Genomic DNA, 22,127 nt, shown 5'->3' with positions numbered 1-22,127 from the left:
GCAAAAATAGACTTCCAGGAGATAACTTTAGTGAGACAGCTCAACTTTATTCCAGAGTGAGGGATATCTAGGATTGGGGTGGTGGCTAGGGCAAACTCTAATGCATTAGGTGGCACTCTCCTATTATATAGCTGAATTAGTGGCACCATGCCTTATGAAAATAGCTAGAGCATGTTACTTAATTACCGTGTGGACATCAGGGAAAGAGCATTTGCAGGGAACTGTGTCAAGGGTCATCCTTGAGATAGAATTGGGGTGCCTAGAGAGACCTCCAGATAAAGCTAGGTAGAGAGCAGGAAGCCCCCCCTGGGGGGGCATCCTCCATGTTGTGCCAAGCCCAGGGAGCCAAGCAATGTTAGACTGCAACCTTTGACCAGCGGAGTCTCCCAACAAATATTCAGATTATGTTTGTGCACCACTGTACCTCTCTTTATTCTGGTATTTAAACTGGCAGACCTAGATGTATAAAGATGAGTAAGAAATGACTATTTTTCCTGGGCAGTACATGCCTTTAATTCCAGCACTAAGGAGGTAGAGGCAGGCAGATCTCTTATGAGTTCATGGACAGCCTTGTTTACAGAACAAGTTCCAGGACAGCCAGGACTGTTACACAGAGAAATCCTGTCTCACAAACCAAAAAAGCAAAAAAAGAAAAAAAGACTGTCCTCTCCTAACCTTTTAGCAATAGCTGGGTGAATGTCACTGAGGACAGTTATTTCACCTCTGAAACATTCCTGTCCTAGTACTTGGTATAAACGGCGCCTGGAGCTATGACAGCTAAAATGAAAGTTCCTAAGCTCATGTGGTGGCTCTTCTGTAATTCCAGGACTGAGGGTGCTGAGAAAGAATGAAATTGTAGGGTCTCTTGCTTGTGGCTGGCCTGCACTATGTATATATTTCCCTGCATTGAAAAACAAACAAATGAACAACAACAAACTAGGCATGGTGGTACATGCCTGTAATCTCAACACTTGGAGGTGGAGGCAAAAGATCAGGAGTTCAAGGGTAGTCTCAAAGTCCAAATAACAGAAACAAAAAAGTGAATTACTGATAGATGTTTAAGATACAAAGAAGAGCTAAGAAACATTTTTTATGATTAAATTAAGTTTATTTTCAGTATACAAGGTCAGTTTAATACTTGAAATTAATTATTGTAACTACTATTTTGCTAATATTTGCCTGGTGTTTTTATGTTTAAAGCTTTTATTACAGCTTACATATGTTATTAGATGTGTCATTGCATCATTCTGATAGTAACAGCCTTACACAACCAAGTGTACAAAGTGGAAAACCACAGTTTTATAAGATTATTTTGTGAAACATGGGTTTTTAATGTTTTGAGGAAGATGCTTTAGAGATGCTATTTGGTTTGCAAAATATAGCAGACATGTAGTGAGGGTCAAGGTTGAATGCAGAGGAAGGAGACAGTGGTACTAAGGGGAGCCCTGGAGAGCTGCTCAGATCCTGCACCTGAAGATATGCTGCTCTTCTGGCTCTAAGTGAGCCCTGCCCCTTGAGGATGCTGGGCCTGTGCTGAGGGGATCCAGAGCTGCAGCTTCCTTCTCCTCTACTACCACCCACAGGACCCACTACTGCTTGGGATCAGCTTTGTGCTACCTCATGGAAGAGCACTTTCTGAGCTCATAGAGCTAAATATACCTAGTGACAGCTGGTGCTTTGGCTCTTAGGCAAGCTACTCGCTGTCATTCTAGCCAATGCTACATTCCCCATGGTAAGACAAAACTTCCTTGGACCTTCTTAAGCGAGGAGCTCCTTGTTCTGAGCTTGAAACAGTAAATCCTTGTTTTGAGAGCCAAAAAAATAGCCTGATTTTTGTTGTTGCTTTTTATTGCTTCTAAATATTGTTCTAATTAAGACCTCAACTATTTGCTGGATATACAACAATATTTACAGTGAAATATGATTAATGCTTATCTAAAATATAGTGGGAATGGAGTTCTAATTCCATTTATTATAATATTTAATATAATATTCTTATCTCAGTTTTGTAGTATATGCTTGTAATCCTAGCATGCAAGAGGCAAAGGCAGAAGAATTGCTGCAAGTTTGAGACCAGTCTTGTCTACATATTGAGAAGAAAGAAAAAGAAAAAACTTTTTTTTTAAAAGGTGGACTCATGTATAGCCCAGGATGGTCTCAGACGTATATATGTAGCCAAGGATAGCCTCGAATATCTGATCCTCCTCTTACTTCCCAAGTACTGGGATTACAGGTATACATTACTAGGCCTGGCTAAAGAAAAAAAAAATGTATGTTTCTGTTTATAACTGGATAACTGGGAGCTTCTGCCAGGGGACATATGGTTTTGAAGGGAGTAACAACTCTGATAGGAGTATACATTGGAGCTGTGGAAGCATAAAAGGTCATCCTTGGCCAAGATGTTTCTGTCTTCTGTATTTACCTACTTCTGAGTTATGCTCTAAAGCTTAGAAGTGCTTTTGTGTACACTAGGAACATTTAACTCTGTGCCGCTGTGGGGTTGAGAGTCTCATGCCTGAGCAATGCCACATAGAATGTGAGTGACGGAGCACATGCTCTTCAGAAGGGGCTCTGCTATCTTGTTGCACATGCATGTGAACCCAGGAGTGGAGCCAGGAGGGCGAGGCTTGAACCTTTCATTAGCTCCTTAAATACCAACTCTCCCAACCTCTAGGTTCCCTTTCTACTTAGATATGAGCAATTGATATTTTCCTCAATTTTAAGTAAAACATGAAGAAAGTCATCTTCATTACCTTCTACATTTCAGGCTAGAGAAATGGTAATATATATTATTATATTATATTATATTATATTATATTATATTATATTAATTATATAGCATATATTGCTCTTCCAGAGGACTTGAATTGTCCAACTCCAGGGGGATCTGATGCTTCTGGTTTACCATGTGCACAAATACACAGAAACATAAATCTAAAAATTGCATTGAAATACAACAGTTTACATAAAACTTCATCAGTTCCCATTCTTCTTTTCATTCCCTCCCTCCGTCCCTCCCTCCCTCCCTCCCCTCCTCCCTCCCCTCCTCCCTCCCTCCTTCCTTTTTTCCTTCCTTCTCTTCCTCCCTCCCTCCCTCCCTCCCTCCCTCCCTCCCTCCCTCCCTCCCTCCCTCCTTTCTTCTTTTCTTCCTTTCTTTTTCCCCAATACAAGGCTTCTCTGTATAACCCTGACTGTCCTGGAACTTGCTCTGTAGACTAGACTGGCCTTGAACTCAGAGATCCACCTGCCTCTACCTTCCAAGTGCTGGGATAAAGGTGTCCCACCATGTCAGGCCCCATTCTCCTTTCTATTTAAGTAAATAGGTCCCCTCCAAAAAAAGACCAGGTATCACTGTAGACCTGGCTGGTCTGGAACTGTCTATATAGACTAGGCTATCCTCCAACCCACAGAAAGCTGTCCTTTATGCTCCTCTTCTCTTCTCTTCTCTTCTCTTCCCTTCTCTTCCCTTCATTTCCATTTCTTTCTCTTTTTTTTTGAAGCAGGGTTTCTCTGTGAGGTGAATGTTGACCTCTGACTTCTGCAAACATATGTACCCATATGTACATGTGTGCACATGGATTCAGAAACATAATAAACATTTTTTAAAATGTCAACTCTTCTTTGTTCCCTCTTTTAGTTTAATTCACTGTCACTGTTTGTATAATTAATAAAAGTATAAGGGAAAATTCTAGCATACCTTTTTTTTCCATATGAAAACATATAACAAAACAAAAAATGTTCTCTTTGGCAATGGAGACTTTCATATAATGTCAGAATGCATGGATAAGGAGTTTACTGCGTGCTTCACTGTGTGATACTCAGGGTGTCACACTGAAGCTCCCATGACAAGATTTTCCCTTCCTTTTTTTTTTTCTTCCTCAGTTTTCTTCATCAGTTCCCATTCTTTCATTTCCTTCAGGAAGTAAACTGTTGTATTTCAAATGCAATTTTTAGATTTATGTCTCTTAACTTTTATTTTGTTTTATTTTTGGGGGAAAGGGAGATGGGTGGGATCAGGAGGCACAATGTGAAAGGCACAAAAAATAAATAAAAAGAAAGTTACAAAAAAGAATGTTACATGACTGAAGTTTATAAGTAATGCATTGGGAAGGTGTGTAGCTGGAGACAGATGGCTTATGTGGAGATCTTGGTGGGCTGGTTCACAAGTATTTCCTGTAACTTGTATGCTTTTCCCTTGCAGTTTCTAAGGGAAGACCTCAATTACCATGATCCAACAGTGAAGCACAGCACCTTCCATGGTGAGGATAAGCTTATCAGCGTGGAGGACCTGTGGAAGGCGTGGAAGGCATCTGAAGGTAACGGGCAGCCTGGCTGTCAGCCCTAGTTGTCAGAGGTTAGAAAAGGAGATGAGTAGGTACCTGACCTTAAAGGACATGGACAAAAAAAGTACTTAACAAGGTGTAAATTGCTGAAATCATTCTGTGTACAATCATGTGGTAAGACTGAGTTATGGTCATTACGCTGGGAAAGAGATTTGAAGGTGTCCTTCATCAGGATGTCTTGAACTCCAGCCTAACTCATCTTCTGTCCTCATACTATCCCCCATAGAAATCTACTAGCTTGTCATGTCATCTCCAGAGAAAAGAAGCGTGCTGCTCTCTGCTCCCTGCTGAGCCCCACCTCTTCTGGGTCCACGTGATTCAGAGGTTGAGCAACAGTAAAGACGGTTTATTCCTGATTCTTGCCCCCCAAGAAGAAAGCTGAATAGTTCTTCATCCTTAAATAAAACATTTTCAACCTCTTTTTGATCTAGATTTCCTTTTTGTAAACAATTTTATAATATCTTTCTTAAGTCCCTGAATTGGTCACAGACTCACTCCCAAGTGTGGTTTGATTCATACAGAGCTGAATTGCATTGCCAACTGCCAAGCTCTGAACCTTGGGCATGTGCTAGCACTGCCTAATTAAATGCTAGTGCCTTCAATGGGCACATTACTGACTCATGTTGAATTTCTCAGTGAAAATTGTAGATCTTTTTATTAATAAAGCTCCTAAACCTTGACTACCTTGTTTTTTCTCCCTCCAGAGCATTTTATTCTGAAATTTAAGGGAAAGATTATGTTTAGCTTTATGAGACTCGACAGGGAAGAAGATAGCAGGTTTTTAGCTTCTTTTATCTCTGTGGAGTGTCCTTGGATCTCAACAACAATGGAAGCAGTGACTTGGCATGTAGTTCAGTTGGTGGGAAGCTTGCTTCACATGCACAAGGCCCCGAATTTGCTCCCCACCACTGGACAAATCAGCTGTGGTGGTTCACATATATAATCTCAGCTCTTGGAAAAGAGAAGTGGCAGGATCAGAAATTCATGAATATCCTCACTAAGTTCATGAGCAGCGTTGGATATATGAAACCTAGTCGCTAAAATAGATAGATTTTTAGATAGATAGACAGACATATAGATAAAAAAAGATTGGCCACAGTCTTTTCCCAACGTCTTATAGAACATATGTGTCCTAGTTCCTTTGCTGTGGTCAAAGCTTAGGGAGGAAAGGGTTCATTTGGCTTATAGCTTACAGTCCATTATCGGGAGAAGCCAAGGCAGAAAATCAAGTCAGGAACCTTGAGGCAGAGACCATAAAGGAAGCTGCTTACTGACTTGCCTTTCATGGCTTGTTCAGTCTGCTTTCTTAAATCATTCAGGACCACCTGGTGCCCTGGGGTGGCACCACTATGAGCAGCCTGTGCTCTCCCACATCAACCATTAATTAAAAATGCCTCACAAACTTACCTACAGGTCGATCTAATGTAGACATTTTCTCATTTGAGGTTTCCTTAGCTTGTGCCAAGTTGACCAAAAACAAAACAACAACAACAACAACAAAAAAACATAGTAAAAAAATAAAAACAAAAACCACCTGACAAATACAAAGTGTTAAAAAAGTGTTAAAAAACTTGGGACTGGAGAGATGGCTCAGAGGTTAAGAGCACTGTCTGCTCTTCCAGAGGTTCCGAGTTCAATACCCAGCAACCACATGGTGGCTCACAACCATCTGTAATGACATCTGGTGCCCTTTTCTGGTGTGCAGACATACATGCAGATGGAACACTCATACACATAAAAATCATAAATCTTAAAAAAAAGAAACTTGCTTGACCCATGGGTTCATAATTTTGAGACTGCCTCCCTATGTTGTTCATGCTGGCCTCAGACTCTTGGATCTTTCTTTCTTAGCCTCTTAAGCTGTTGCAACTGTAGGAACCTGACACTCTTTTGTAATTTTTCTGGTTTTTAGTTGAGGAAACTTAGAACTGGGCTTATAAAATCATGTGTTTACTGTCATGCATTTAGGAGAGCCAGAACTAGATGTAAATCCTCTGACCCTTGTAGACCAATGCATTTCCTCGTCATCTGATGGCAGAAAACACTACTTTTAATAGAATGAGGCTGTTTTTATTTGTATTCAAATTCTTACCTAGGACTGTAGAATTTTATTCCCGAGAAGGAACATGTGTATATACGCAGAGAGTATTAGATTCATTAGATTTGCAGCAGGGAATGGAGTCTGCAGTGGGCTGAAAAGGGAGTTGCTGCTACTTAACTGTTTTATCAGTTTAGAGCAAGCATAGAAAGAAGCATGGAGGAGAAAGCCTCCTGGGAGTCTTCAGAAGCAAAGACTCCACCCCTAAGCGCCACACCCTGCTCATGTGTCTTTATAGCTCCTGAGCAATTTGGGCTGTCTGGTGATGAGATCTGAATCTATGACATGGGCTTTGGAGGTATATTAACATTGCCAGGAAAAATCTTCCATTAGTTCTGTTTAATTTTGATTTTCTTCTCTAATAACATGATGACAAGGAGCCTTGCTTTTAAGAGTAGGTTTTATAAGTACAGACTTAGAATGCAAGAGACAAGAAACATAATCTTGGCCTTTTTTACAAGCTCAAAGAAAAGTAACTAAGAAAGGAAAGTGACGAAAGGGAAGGCAGAAATAGAGGTTTGAATCATAATACTAGAAAACAGCTCCACAATTTTCTGGTAATAACTTTATTTCTGGACTTAGCAACTATTTGGAACACTTCCAGTGTATTTTGAATTACAGGAACATGGAAGACAATGAAGTAAGTTTTTTAGAAGGTACTGGGACTCATTTACCCTTAGTAGTAAAACATTCTAATGTACAGCAGAGTACCTCACTGCTGAGAAGTCATATACATACATCTTTTAAGGGTTGGTTTACCATGTGGTTTGATAGACAAGTAAGACCCTCCTTGTGTCTAATAATTTGCCTCATTATTCAGAAAAAGGCACCTATTCTTTCTAGAGGGACAGTTTCCAGAGCTACCAAAAGCTTGTGGTGTGGCACTAGTTCACATTGGCTGCCCTGAGTGCAGCTGCTGGTGTAGGCGTCAGCTTCAGTCATTGGTGCTCAGAGAATCAGCAGGCTGTGTCATTCCTCTTTATGATTATTGTTGTTAGCATTCTCTGATTCATGTTGGAAACCAGTATTTGTTTTTCATTTTTCCTGTGTTGTTTAGATCTTAGCAGAAAAGTTCGTTAATCATACATTAACCAGCTCTGGTTTTAATAATAAAAACAACAGAAACTCAGAAACTACTCTGATACTTTTTTAGTACTTTATACATGCTAAGCACCAATCTGAGTATTTTTCTCATGTTCATTCATTTCTCACAATAACTTTATGATGTATAGTTACTATGGTTATGTGTTATCTCTATTTTCAGATATGGAAAGTGAGGCAAAGAGATTAAGTGGGATAATGTAATATAATTCTTTCACTAACTACTTGGAAGTTACTTTAGATTTCGCAAATTAAGATCATGGTTCCTAACAAGCCTGCTCTCACTTCTGACTGACGTCATCATCAGGCGGGGGATCCCCAGGCTGTTTGCATTTCTGCTGCTCATGCAGCTTCGTCTTCCTCTCCCCTCTCTATTTGTTGTTACCACATTTTGAGAGAAAAAGAAAATTCATTTATTCTCTCCTTTCTTGAGGCTGCACCTCAAGTGACCAAGGCTAACTTTGAACTTGTAATCCCCCTGCTTTTCTGTCTCCCAAATCCTGGGATCACAAGCGTGTGGCACCTGGTGCTTGCGACTCTGCTGCTTTCAGGAGCTGGAGCTCAAGTCCAGGCCTGAGCTCATACCCTACCCCTCAGCTGTTCTCTGAAACCCCTAGATAATTTCTCTTTCTGACAATTGCACCAAAATTGTCAGTTATGTTGTGATCTAATTTTAGCACAGTAATTTTGCGTTTTATTTTAAATATATACTAGAAGATAAACGGTCTTACTTCCATCCCTATGTACTAGGGAAACTGTACATTCCAGTCTGCCACCAAGCCTAAGATTCTTTCTCTCATGATATCTTATATACATCTCCTGTGCTACTACCATAGCTGGATTTTAGCAGCTTTTTTATATGAGTTGCTGAGGTGTCATTGGCATAAGCTGTAAACATTTGAAGTTCATTGTATTCTGTTTTGGCATGTGCATACAGTCTGGAGCCGCTGCACAGCAGAGGCTGCCTATGGCCGTCACTTCCTACCCCTAAGAGCTCCTTCCTAGGTAACTACTGCCTATGGCCGTCACTTCCTGTCCACTCTAAGAGCTCCTTCCTAGATAACTACTGAAGAACCTTCTGCCAAGTGTAGTTCACATTTTCTAGAGTTTGGTTTAAGTAGAATTTTATAATATATACCCTTTAAAATATAATCTCTTGCATTTGGCATAATTATTTGGGGATTCATATTTTACATGTATAAATAGCTCATCTTTTTTATTCCTGAGTATTAACACATTGAAGAGATATACTTCGATTGTTTTAATCCATTTACGTCTTGTCAAGACACTTGCGCTACATCTAGTTTCTGTTTATTACAAATAAAGCTGCAGTGATCATTTAAGTATGAGTCACATGCATTTTCTCTGTCTTAGGAAAATACCTAGGCTGGAATAACTAGATCATCTGGGAGGTATCAAGAAATGATCGGTGTTTTTCAAGGTCGCTGTGCTGTTCCATATTCCCATTAGCAGTGTATGGGACTCTGAGCTCCCCCATCTCATTGTAAATATTTGTTATAATCAGTCTGTTCAGTTTTAGCATAGTGTAGTGGTGTCTTATTTTGGTGTTAGTTTGTGGTTCACTTAATAATTAATGATATTGGGCATCTTTTCATACATATAAGTTGCCATCTGGTTTTGGTGGAGTATCTTTTAAATCTTAGGCCTATTTTTTTTTTAAATAGCATCTCGCTCTGGGTGGTGGCGCACACCTTTAATCCCAGCACTTGGGAGGCAGAGGCAGGTGGATCTCTGTGAGTTTGAGGCCAGTCTGGTCTACAAGAGCTAGTTCCAGGACAGGCTCCAAAACTACAAAGAAACCCTGTCTCAAAAAAAAAATAGCATCTCATATAATTCAGACTTGCCTTAAACTGCCATATAGCTATGGTGGTCCTTGAACTCCTGATCCTTCTGCCTTCTGCTCCTGAGTAAGTGCTGGACTTGCAGGAATAAATCACCATGCCCTGTGACTGTGAAATAACCCTCCCCCAGCTTTTAAATATGAAGACTGATATCACTGATTTGAGCACTTTCTTCTTCTTTTTAAAAGATTTATGTATGTATGTATGTATGTATGTATGTATGTATGTATACAGTGTTCTACCTGCATATATGTTGGCAGGCCTGAAGAGAGTACCAGATATCATTACTGATGGTTGTGAGCCACCACGTGGTTGCTGGGGATTGAACTCAGGACCTTCACAAGAACAGGCAGTGCTCTTAACCACTGAGCCATCTCTCTAGCCCCAGAGTGCTTTCTTCTTCATCCTCTCTTTTTTCCCACATATGTCTTTGTGCACGATGTGTATGTGTGCTTACCTGTATATGAATGCATGTATGTGTGTATATACACAAGTGTGTAGAGGCCTGAGACTGATGTTGTGAGTGTTCCTCAGTCATTTTCCACCCTATTCAATGAGGCAGTGTCTCAATGCTGGCTCAGAATTCACTGTGTGTTGCAGACTGTCCACAGAAACTTGTAGCAGTTCTTCGGTCTCTGCCTTTGAGTGCTGTGATTACAGGTGTTATCTGGCTGTGAACTTTCTGTATAACAGGGTCCTCAAACTCATGACTCTCCTGCCTCCGTTTTCCTGTGCTAACATTACAGTTGTAGACCATCATGTCCAGTTGAAACCTTCACAGTTTTATAAATATTTTTTTCTTCTTATGACCTAGCATATACTCTGTTCCATGTGCACATGCTCATTGGCCCCAGTAGTCTGTGGGACAGTGTTAAAGTGCCAACCAAGTCATTGGTTGATGGTATTAAGTCTACTTAACTTTGTTGACTTTTCTGGCTGCTTGCTCTATCATTTACTGAGAAAGGAACATGTATGTTTCTAGTTGTAATTATGGCTTTGCTTGTTTCTTTTTATAGTCTGCTTTGTGTATTTTGAAGCTCTGTAATTGGGTCCATAAAGATTTACAATTATCGTGTCTTCTTAATTAATTGACCCTTTATCATTATGAAACAGCATTCTTTAATTCGTATAATATTCTTTTTAAAAATCTTATCTATCTATCTATCTATCTATCTATCTATCTATCTATCTATCTATCTATCTAAATATCTATCTATCTATTATGTATACAACATTCTGCCTCCATGTGTACCTGCATGCCAGAGGAGGGCACCAGATCTCATTACAGATGGTTGTGAGCCACCATGTAGTTGCTGGGAATTGAACTCAGGACCTCTGGAAGAGCAGTCAGTGCTCTTAAACTCTGAGCCATCTCTCCAGCCCTCGTATAATATTCTTTTCTCCAAGTTTGTTTGGTGCTAATGTAGCTCTTTTTTCTCAAAAGGGGGGAATTTTTTATTTGGCTCTCAATTTTAGAAGTCTTGTTGCCTTTTGCAGGTGGTAAGGCAGAACAAACAGGCAGAGTATGCATGACAGGGAAACTGTTTATTTCATGATGCCCAGGAAGCAAAGAGAGAGTGTGTGGTTAGTGATCTGGGCTTCTAATACCCGTATGTCACAAATGACCAAACTTTGTTCTGCTAGGCCACACCTACAGGTTCTACTACTTTTAGGTATGGTTTTTTTTTGTTTTGTTTTGTTTTCGTTTTGTTTTTATTTTTTGTTTTTCTTGTTAGTGTTTCTTCTCCTGTCTGTTTTCATTTTCTTTTATTTATTTTTGTAGTGCTGAGGGTAGGCCCAGCCCTGGGTGTGCTAGTCAGGTGCTCTCACATTGAGCTATACCCCAGACTTTGATTTATGTTTTTAAATTTAAAAATATATACTAGGCAGATATGTTTTACACCTATAATGCCAGCACTTAGAAGACTGAAGAAGAAACATTGCCTTGAATTTGAAGCCAGCCTGGACTTCATAGTGAGATTCTTTCTTTAAAAACGAGGGGAGGTGCTGCTGGATGTGGTGATGCACGCTTTTAATCCTAGCACTCGGGTGGCAGAGGCAGAAAGATCTCTGAATTTGAGCCCAGCTTGGTCTACAGAGCGAGTTTTAGGACAGTCAGGGCTACACAGAAAAACCCTGACGTGAAAAACTAAAGCAAAAAAAAAAAGCCCAGCACTCAGGAGACAAATGCAGGAGGATCTCTGTGAGTTCAAGGCCAGCCTGGTCTACATAGTGAGCTCCAGGACAGCCAAGACTACATAGAGAGACCCTGTCTTAAAGAAAGGGAGTGGTCTCGAATAGTAGAGTAGTATATGAGCCCTAGCATACATGAAACCCTGGGTTCTATTCTCAGCATGGACTGTGTGAATCTGTAAATCTCAGCACCTAGGGGATGGGGGCAGAAGAGTCAGGAGTTCAGGATCATCCTTGGCTACATAGAGAGTTGCAGGCCACTTTTGACTACCTCAGACCCTGCCTCAAACAAACAAATAAAAGCAATTAAACATTCAATTTAAATATCTCCTTTTGGAATCTTTCTTGAAAATCACAGTCTAGATAATGGGTGCTATGTTCCCATAGCCTGTTAACATACTAATTACAGTCTGTTTCCCTATCAGTTTGCTTGAGGTCAGCATCTTCTATGATCCCATTTCTAACACTCAGTACTGTACTCAGCCCAAACTAGGAAAGAAGTCAAAAGTTTGTCCTCACCTGCCATTGTTCTCTTTTACAGTTTCACATTTCACAGCTGAGTTTTCTGCCCTCCTGTAGCCACACTGCCAGGGTTTCTCTCACCTGCTTTCTCTGGGCTCTGTTGTAGCACTGCATATGGCCTTTAAGAGTGTGTCCTTTTGGGGTTTAATAGACCAGAGTTTCACACAGTGACCTAGCGGAGTGGGCCTGTCATGACGCCTACATCCAAGACCCAGATTATTTTTACAGTGATGTTTCAGAATTTGATATTGACATCATACTAGGAAATTAAGATTCCCAGGTAGTGGGGAGGGAACGTCTCACACAACCCAGTTCCAGGCTACACTCCATTTAGGTAGAGCCACTTTGGGAGGATTTTGTAACTGCTATAGTTTGCTTATATTTAGAACAAGAAAAAAAAAACTCAGCTATTGGTCAATTAATTTTAAAATTATTATTTTTATTTTATATGGGCGTTTTGCTTGCATGTATAGCTATGCACCATGTGTATGCCTGGTACCCACAGAGGACAAAAGAGATCTCCAGAAGTGGAACTGGATGGTTGTGAGCTGCCATTGAGTACTGAGAATGAACCTAATTCCTTTAGAAGAGAAGCTAGTGTCCTTAATCACTTAATCATATGCCGTTTCAGTGAATTTTTTCTTCCTCTTTCTGAGAGAACTTTAAGGCTGGAGCTCATGAAGAGTTGTCTCTGTGCTGGTAACATACCCACCGCCTTCTACAGTAAACACACTAATAAACTTGTGACTGAGTGACTAAATGAGTGGTGGTTGTAGAAAACGTAGCTGAGGCTGGGCTTAAATCCCCGACCATCCTGCCTTACCTCCCTAGTGCTGGAACTCCAGGTGTGTGCCGCCGTAGGTGGTTGGCTAGCTGCTATTTCTTCAGAACTTACTATAGGAAAGGAAGGTCCTCGTATCTTCACTATACCCTTGTGAGAGCTCTGCTTATCACCATTTTATAAGTAGCAAAAATGAGATGAAGAAACTTTTAGCATCTTGTTCATGGTCTTACATTTAATAAGTGATATTTGGTTCAAGGCACAAAATTATAGAGCCCACATTTGTAACTGCTGTTTGACTGACAGCCCAAATGACTGACTGAGGCTGTCCAGGTGACCAGCTAATTCACTAATAGCTATGTGAAGGAGACCCAAAGGTTTTGGCAGCTTTCCTAGTAGACATAATTCTCTTGGGACATGGGTTTGAAACCACAGAAGTAGATGAGGGCTTCGTCTTGAGGTGCCACAAGTTCATTATATGAGAGAGATACTGACTCAGGAGCTTATTTTGTATTGCTTTTTCTTTTCCTGGCAAGAGAAAGGATTGGCTGAGACCCACTATCAGCCTTGGTGCATCTCTGGAGAATAGCTGTAGTTAAAGTGCTAGGAGTGAGACTTATTTGTCCCTTCTGCTGATGTGCCCTTACCCCAAGTACCCACATGACTCACAGTTTCATTTTGTACTGAAATGTCACCTCACTAGAGAAGCTGTTTCTTCTTTTAAAAAACAAAAAATGAGCAATAACAAACATTTTTCTTTTTACTTTTATCCTCTTACTGCTTAATTTTTAATAATGAACTTTTTATCACTTCATATGTTTATTGTAGTTTTTTCTTTTTCATTTGTTACATTACTTATTTATTTTTAAGACATGGTCTTACTCTGTAGCCCTGGCTAGCTTGGAATTTCTACATAGACCAGGCTAACCTTGAACTCACAGAGATCACCTACCTCTGCTAGAATGAAAGACTGGGCTGTAATAATGGCTGATTTTAGTGTGTGAGTGTGTGGAGGTCAGAGGACCATTTGCAGGAGCTGCTTTTTTTCTTTCACTTTGCAAGTCCTAAGGATTGAAACTCAGGTTGTCAAGCTTGGTAGTAGGTGCTTTTTGGGTATCTTTACCTACTGAACCTTCTCATAGGCTCAGTTAGACTGCCTGTTTTGTGTTTACCCTAAGAATCATAAACACCAAGGGAAATGTGACTTTAGTATTCTGCTGTGTTTCTAGGTTCTAGAGTGTGATCTAGCAAGTAGGGGTGTTTAATAATTATCCCCATGACTTATTCTTGAATTGGAGACAACCTGCTTTCACGCACCTATCCTGTGGCTTCAGTAGCTTCTTATTTCCTTGTCTTTATGCATGACCTTGCACTCCAGGCAAATTGAAGTCTGTTCTCCAAGCATGAACCACACCTTGTAGTTCTGGGTCTTGCTCTTCTTATTTCTTTCTTTGGTGCATCTGAATCTCTGTCTACCCAAATTCTGATCATTTTGTTTCCTAAAATGAATATTTGTTTATTTATTTATTTACTTACTTACTTAGTATATGTATGTGTGCCTACATTAGTCTATGTACCCTACATGTGTGGAACTGGAGTTGTAGTTGTGAACCCCCTGATATGCATGTGCAAACTGAACCAGGGTCCTCTGTAATATTAATAAGTTTCCGGGGGCTAGAGAGATGGCTCAATGGTTAGAAGCACTGGCTGCTCTTCTGGAGGTTTTGAGTTCAATTCCCAGCAACCACATGTTAGCTCACAACCATCTGTAATAAGATCTGGTGTCCTCTTTTGGCATGTGGGAATACATGGAGGCAGATTGTTGTATACATAATGAATAAATAATCAAAAAAATAAGTTTCCTTAGCTATGGAATCAGCTCTCCAGCCAGTGAACTCCCCCCCTTTTTTTTTTTTAAAAAAAAATGAATGTATGTACAAGCAATCACCATAGATAGATAGTTCTAGATTATAAGCTACAGACAGTACCTGGAAATAGGGATCTCCTTCTTACTGCTTTGTTTCCAGTGCCTTACATGGAAGAGTACAAAATAAATGTTTATTGAGTGACAGTAAATCTTTTACAGAAAGGGAAATTGAGACTCATAGCAATTAATTGACTTATCCCAGTTAGTCCATGGCAAATAAGGTGGAAATTAGGATCTTTAGCTTCAAATTTGTATTACATATTTTGTAATATAAGTCTTTCAGGGCTAAGCCTGTAATCTCAGTATTCTGGAGATGGAGACTGGAGGACCAGGAGTTCAAGGCCAACTTTGGCTACATAGCAAATTTGAAGCTAGTACAAGCTCCATGTTTCTCTTGTCTCAAAAAACAAAATCAACTAAGCAACTGAACATACCCCCAAACAAAGAAAAAGATGGGAGATGACAGCGCCTTGTAGATGCGCGCTCTCTCTCTCTCTCTCTCTCTCTCTCTCTCTCTCTCTCTCTCTCTCTCTTAAAACTTTTCTGTATTTTTGAGACTTTTATACATGCATACAATGAAATATGATCTCATCTAGTCCTCCTCCCAAGCTCACCTGTCCCTCCAACACTCAATTTTTCAACATCATGTTTGTTTGTTTTAATAACCCACTAAGTCCATTTTTTTCTGCCTTTATGTGTACATGGGTTAGAGCCATCTACTGCAATGTGAGAACAATCATTCAATAAAGAATGATTCTCCCTATAATTCTGCAAATATATCTCTTTTGATAGCTGTTATAAGACTCTAGAGTATGACTTTTTCTTGTTCTGTGTAGTATTGTTCATCATTTTTCCTATAGATAGTGTCTTTGGTATTCTCGGGACCACATGGATGGGTTTGATGAAGTGTGTGGTTTTATGATATTCTCTTGTTGTTATGTCCTTCTGGGATTTGGATATGCCAGTCATCTATAGTTGATGTCTTGTAAGCTTTTCTTGCTGAATTCTGTATCTCTTATTGATTGATAGTGAGCACTCTATTCTTTCTATTCTTGCTGTGGCCCTCTTCCTAGCTTGGCCCAGAGTTTCTATTTTCTTCTCTTTTGGATTGAGAATATGGTCTGAACCTGGTAGTGTGTGCTTGTAATCCTATCACTCTCATTGAAGAAGTGGAATTCAAAGTCATCCTTTACTTCATAGCGAGTATGAGGACCTACATTGCCTAAATGAGATCCCACCTCAAACAAAACAAAGACAACAACAACAAAATAGAATGAAAAAGTAGAACAAGACTTAAATTTTAGGTACTTGAGTCTTAGGGATAAGATACCCTAGTATCTCAATTAGACTGTTGAGTGAGATCCTGTTGGAACTCAGAGTATCTGAGATACAGATAACATATAGGATACAGCTCAGTATGGCTTATGTTGTTCAGATTGCAGTACTTTAGCTGGATGACATCATGCTGGCAAGTTCTGCCTAGATGGAGCTGCTGCCTAGGTAACTGAATAATACATAGAGCTAAAAACAAACAAGCAAAACTTTGCTTTGAGGTTTGGCATGATGCTAAAGCCATTATCTCTTTTCCCTGTAGCTTAGCTGTATAGGGAGTGATTGGTCAGAAGCTATCCTTGGGGTACAGTGATCCTCTTAGAGAATCTCTGCCTCAATACAGTATTTAGAACAGTGATTTTCAGCTTTGGGGACAGGGGGCAAGCTTGTCTTTCCAGGGACAAATTTTGCAGTACCTGAAGAAAGACATTTTTGTTGTAACATCCAGCAGCATGCTAATGGCATGTAGTAGGTTCATGCCAGAGATATTGTCAAATGTCCTGCAGCAATTAATGCAGAACACAGTCCCTACAACAAAGATAAACCCATCCAAATATCACTGATGCAGAGACTGAGAACCACTGGTCTAGAGCGACTCTTGCTAGTCTCCATGTCTGTGGAGAGTGCTGATTAGAACATGCCAAGAATCCATGCCTAGACTTGTGTTAAGGCGTCTTCTTAGTAGACAAAAGGCCCTTGAAGCACCGCTGGCCTCAGGCTTTTCTACCAATGAAAATGGTGTGCCTTCCTTTCACTCTGTATGCCAAGCAGAAAGGCTTCTTTATGTTGGACGAGGCCAAGATCCCTTGGCACAATTACAGCACTGTGTTGTTTTCTGTAGTGTACAGGCTGGCACTTGTCTGTCTGCCTCGTGTGTGTCGCTTTCCTATCCCTTCATTACCAGACATTCCAGACTATAGTAAATTAATATGTTGGTAATGTGTTCGGATATATTTTCATTTTAGTAGTAATGGCTAATTCAATATACTTATCTCAGTATTTTTCTTAACATCAACTCCATTATCCTTTTCAAACTTTGAGGTTTGAATGTATGTATTGGAAATAAATTTTTCTTTTCTTCCAATGTTCTCGACTAGGAACCAGACATTTAACCAGCCGTGATTAGACACCTTTTGTGTAAGTCTATCATCTTGTTTTTTAGGAGCAGTCTTGGAGCACATTCAGTATACCTGCCTCATTTCTTCTCCCAGCACCTTTCCCTCTCACCTCCTATGTCTCTGCTGATCGCCTAAGCTACTCTAAAAACCACTCAGCGTTGGCACTTTTTTCCTGAGCTCCAACATGTTCTGACAGCATTGGGATAGAATCAGTTTTGCCTTCAACTTTGTTTCATTCAAGATGTCTTTCATATTTTATTGGAAGCAGGACAATGAAGGGACATATTCCAAATTGCCAGCTTCTGTAGTTGATGTGAGATTGATAGGTATGATTATGCCTACTGCCAGAGGAATATCTGAGTTTTTTGTTTGCTTGTTTTAAAGATCAGGTCTCTTTATAAAGCACAAGTGGCAGCCAGGTAGTGTTGGAGCACACTTTTAATCCCAGCACTTAGGAGGCAGAGGCAGATGGATCTCTGAGTTTGAAGCCAGTCTGGTCTACAGAACAAGTTCTAGGACAGCCAGGGCAACGCAGAGAAACCTTGTCTCTAAAAATAAAAAAAAAAAGATATGCTTAAACACTATCATAAAAAAGTAGTAAAAAAGTGATGGTTTCTATTAATGTAATTATTACTGATTTTGTACTTCAGAATCAGTCCATCAGGATACCAGTAGACTCAACATGCAAGTCTATCCCTATGAGTCAATAAGAGAAAATCTTAGACCCTGAACACCTTGGCAACTATTCCCTTTATCTTATGCTTCATTATAATTCTTCAACCATTTCTTTTTAAAATTTTTTCTTTAGATTTATTTCAGTAACTTTTCTTCACATGTTTATCTGTATATCTTGTTCATCCTAGAAGTGAAACTATGAACAGTTTGAACTGCCATGGGGGTGCTGGGAATTGAATCTGGATCTTCTACAAGAACAAGTACTCTTAATTGCTAAACCATCTCTCTAGTCCTTTGTCCATTTCTTTAATCCATGCTTCGCTGATGCTATTAAGTTTGTGGACTGGAAAACAACTTCTAGAAAGCTTTGCATTATTTGGGCCATTGTGAATATTTGGTCAAATTGGATGGATGGTTGTTCTCAGTCCTGATAACATTTATAATTTAAAAAGTCACTATTTTGGCCTAGGATGTAGCTCAGTTGGTAGAGCACTTACTTAGTATACACAAGGTACTATGTTTGATGCCCAACACCAAATAAACTAGGTATGGTTGTACTTACCTGAAATTGTAGCATTCGAGAGGTGAAGTAAGTAGATCAGAAGTTCACAGTCATCCTCAATTACACATTGAGTGCAAGGCCAACCTGGGATATGTGAGTTCTAAAAATATATATATTATTTTGTTTTGAAATAGAGGTAGCCTCAAATTCATTATGTAGCTAAGGTTGGTCTGGAATTCATGATCTTTCTTTCTCAGTATCCCCAGTACTAACGTTACCCCAGATTACCCCAATGCTAGAATTATAGGTGTGTTCCCACATGCTCAAGTTTAAAAATACTTTTAAATTAAGTTTATTGAGACATAAAAATATACAGGTATTATTATTTTTTTTTGATACAGGGTTTATCTGTGTAGTCTAGGCAAGCCTCATACTTACTATCTAACCCAGACTGACTTGAAATTCATGACCATCATCTTGCCTCAGCTTCCTGTGTTCTGGGATTATAGGCATGAGGCACTGCAACATATTTATTTTAGATATAAAGTTTCATGAATTTTGGTAGATGTTAGCATTTATATAATCACCACATTCAAAATACAGAATGTGCTTTTCCCCTTGAAACATTGCTTTTTATTCTATCTTGACCAGTTCTGGCTGAAACCAACTATTGATAGTTTTATTGTATTAGAGTTTCATAAAAGTGGATCATATAGTGCCTGCTCCTTTCAGACTTATGGGTAGGTGTTATGGACATGGGAATGTTAAGCACACAAACATGGTAAGTATGAAGTCAGTGTGACCACAATAGCAAGTATAAGTCAAGGCACACTGCTTCAGAGTATCATAAATTCCTTCAATGCTGTCATCTTTCATACTCAAAAGCAAACAGCTACCAGGAGGAAAAAGGACAACTAAAGGAAGGAAATTTCTGGAGTAATGTTTTTTCTTGTCTTTCCACAGTGTACAACTGGACCGTGGATGAGGTGATACAGTGGCTGATTACGTATGTGGAGCTGCCTCAGTATGAGGAGACCTTCCGGAAGTTGCAGCTTACTGGTCATGCCATGCCAAGGTTAGGAACTGGACTGGATTTTTCTCCAGAGGGAGTAGAGAACAGACTGGGAATGGGTCTGCCTTAAGGTTGCTGTGGACAATTCAGTAAGGCTTCATCCTCAACAGTCTGTGAAAGCTGCTATTCTCATATCAGTTGTGTGCTTGCTATAAAGCAGAAAGGCCACTTTGTATTTGTTCTCTTGTGTGATAATTCTTATCACTCCTGAGACTCATACTAATGGCTTTTGTTTATTGGGTGCTTAGTACATACCAGGCAAGCTCAATGGGTAAAGTACTTCCCCTCTAAGCCTTATGACTTGGGTTCAATCCCTGAGACCCACATCATGGAAAGGGAAAACTGACTCTACAAGTTGTTCTCTGATCTCCACATATGCACCATATAACATTCTCCCCCCCGCCCCACCGCCATCCACAAAACAAACGTTTTAGGAAGAGAATTGATTTAGTTACTAAGTCTGTAGTGAGGACTCAAAGCTCAATGAGTGTTACATGTAAAACATCAGAACACTGTTAGGCAGTGTTAGTAAATACGGATGCCTTTTTCCTTCTCATTACTTAAAAGGAGATAGCAATATAGCTCATTGGTGCCACTGAGAATTAGCTTGTAGGAAGTATGGCGATAATATGAAATCCATTTTGCAGAAGTGACCTTAAGAGGAGTTTAAGGACCCCAGGTTTTCAGAAAACACCCATTTTATATAAGTTACACAGAAGACCAGGTGGAGCCCTAATACTCCAAGAGTCAGAAACAGATGGATCTTTGTGGGTTGGAGGCCATTCTGGTCGATATGATGAGTTCCAGGGCAGCCAAAGATGCATAGAGACCTTGTAACATAAGTAAAATAAAAATGTACACAAGGATATTGAGGTCTTAGGGGAGGAACTGAGCCCCTTGTAATTAGACAAGTAAGATTGCTTAGGACCAGAAGCCAGACCTCCTGACCAACTGTTTATAGTGCCCCATTACCTCTCTTGTAGGTGCCCTTGATTGCCTTCTAAGTTCAGAGGAGGAAGTAGCTGCCACTCTTTCATGCTCAGACAGAAGTAGAAACCACACACTGTGATGTCAGAAGCTTTTCTTCTAACTGAAGAAATAAAGCTGTGCATCAGAGAAGATGACCAATGGTACAGAGTAGTATAGTATTAAATATGCCCTCAGGGAGCCCAGGCGCATAGTTTCCACCTTTTTTTTTTTAATCTTAAACTACTTTCCTTCTTTACCTGCTGTGTTTCAGCAGAAAAAAGATGAAGTCCAGTTTTTCTTCAGTCTTTTTATTATCTTAATAAGACAAAGTCTTATTATTAGTGTGATTAAAGGTCTAAAAACTACACTAATCGGGCTGGAGAGATGGCTCAGAGGTTAAGAGCATTGCCTATTCTTCCAGAGGTCCTGAGTTCAATTCCCAGCAACCACATGGTGTCTTGCAACCATCTGTAATGAGGTCTGGTGCCCTCTTCTGGCCTGCAGGCATACACACAGATAGAATACTGTATACATAATAAATAAATAAATATTAAAAAAAACTACACTAATCTTATCAGGAGTAAACAGTATTGCAATTACTCAAATGCTTACTAATAGGGCCAACTTGGTGTAACATGAGGGCTGGCTGGCTGGGGTATCTGTCCCGGGCAGCACCCCACAGCCGGCATACCCCAAAGAAAATCACACGGAGTCTACATTAGGTTATAAAACTGATTGGCCCATTAGCTCAGTCTTCTTATTAACTAATTCTTATACCTTACGATAACCCATAATTCTTGTATGTGTTAGCCATGTGGCTCAGTACCTTTTCCAGCTGTCAGCTCACATATTGCTTCTTCAGTGATCTGGGCAGGAATGGCAGAGGGAGCTTCCTCCTTCCCAGAATATTCCTGTTCTCTTTTCTCCACCTCTACTTCCTGTCTGGCTTTCCTGCCTATACTGCCTGCCTGGCCAATCAGTGTTTTATTAAAATATGATTGACAGAATACAGATAATTCTCCCGCACTAACTCGGTTTTGTTCATAAGCAGGTTTATATATAATAGCAGTGGGTTAGAAGGCCCAAGAACCAGTGGGTCATTGAACATATTGTTTTGATCTGGACTGGACATATCTCTGTGCGATGAGATGTAGAGACTAATGTATAATAATCCAGATAATCTCTGAAAGCAGAAGCACAAGTGAAATCACTGGTGAGATGCTCAGCTGGTAAAACGCCTGCTGTGTAAGCCTGATATGCACTTGAGAACCACAACCCCCCCCCCCCCGCAAAAAAAAAAGAAAGAAAGGAAAAAGCAAGGTGTGGTGGTGCATATCTATAATCCCAGTACTTCACAGTGAAATGGGAAGTGGAGACAGGACAATTTTTTGGAAATTCATGGACTATGTAGCCTGGATTACTTCTCATGGGAGCAATGAGAAATCCCCCTACAACAATGTGGAAGGAAAGAATCAACTCCTGTAATTTATTCTTAGACTTCACACGCACACTGTGGCACATGTATGCCCATACTCATACATACATAAAACAACAGCAAGAAGAAAAAGGAGAAATAAGAAATAAAAAGAAGCATAAAAATATGTAATTAAGTATGGGAGTTGCCACAGATTA

General features: G+C 39.9%; 1 protein-coding gene across 4 annotated transcripts in view; it reads left to right on the top strand.

Annotated features, from left to right (window-relative positions):
• Stim1 (stromal interaction molecule 1) overlaps positions 1-22,127 on the top strand; it is a 178,299-nt gene that overhangs the window by 122,912 nt on the left and 33,260 nt on the right. For all 4 annotated transcript variants that reach the window (XM_048429690.3, XM_048429691.3, XM_048429692.3 and 1 more), the window contains exons 3-4: positions 4,202-4,316; positions 19,418-19,529. In XM_048429690.3, coding sequence (XP_048285647.1) covers positions 4,202-4,316; positions 19,418-19,529 — 227 coding nt within the window. The remainder of the gene's footprint in view (positions 1-4,201; positions 4,317-19,417; positions 19,530-22,127) is intronic.

Source organism: Myodes glareolus, chromosome 7 (genome assembly GCF_982192425.1).
Source record: "Myodes glareolus chromosome 7, mMyoGla1.1, whole genome shotgun sequence".
Taxonomy (NCBI): Eukaryota; Metazoa; Chordata; class Mammalia; order Rodentia; family Cricetidae; genus Myodes; species Myodes glareolus.
Note: the sequence above shows the minus strand (reverse complement) of the source record. Positions and strands in the feature narration are given on the sequence as shown.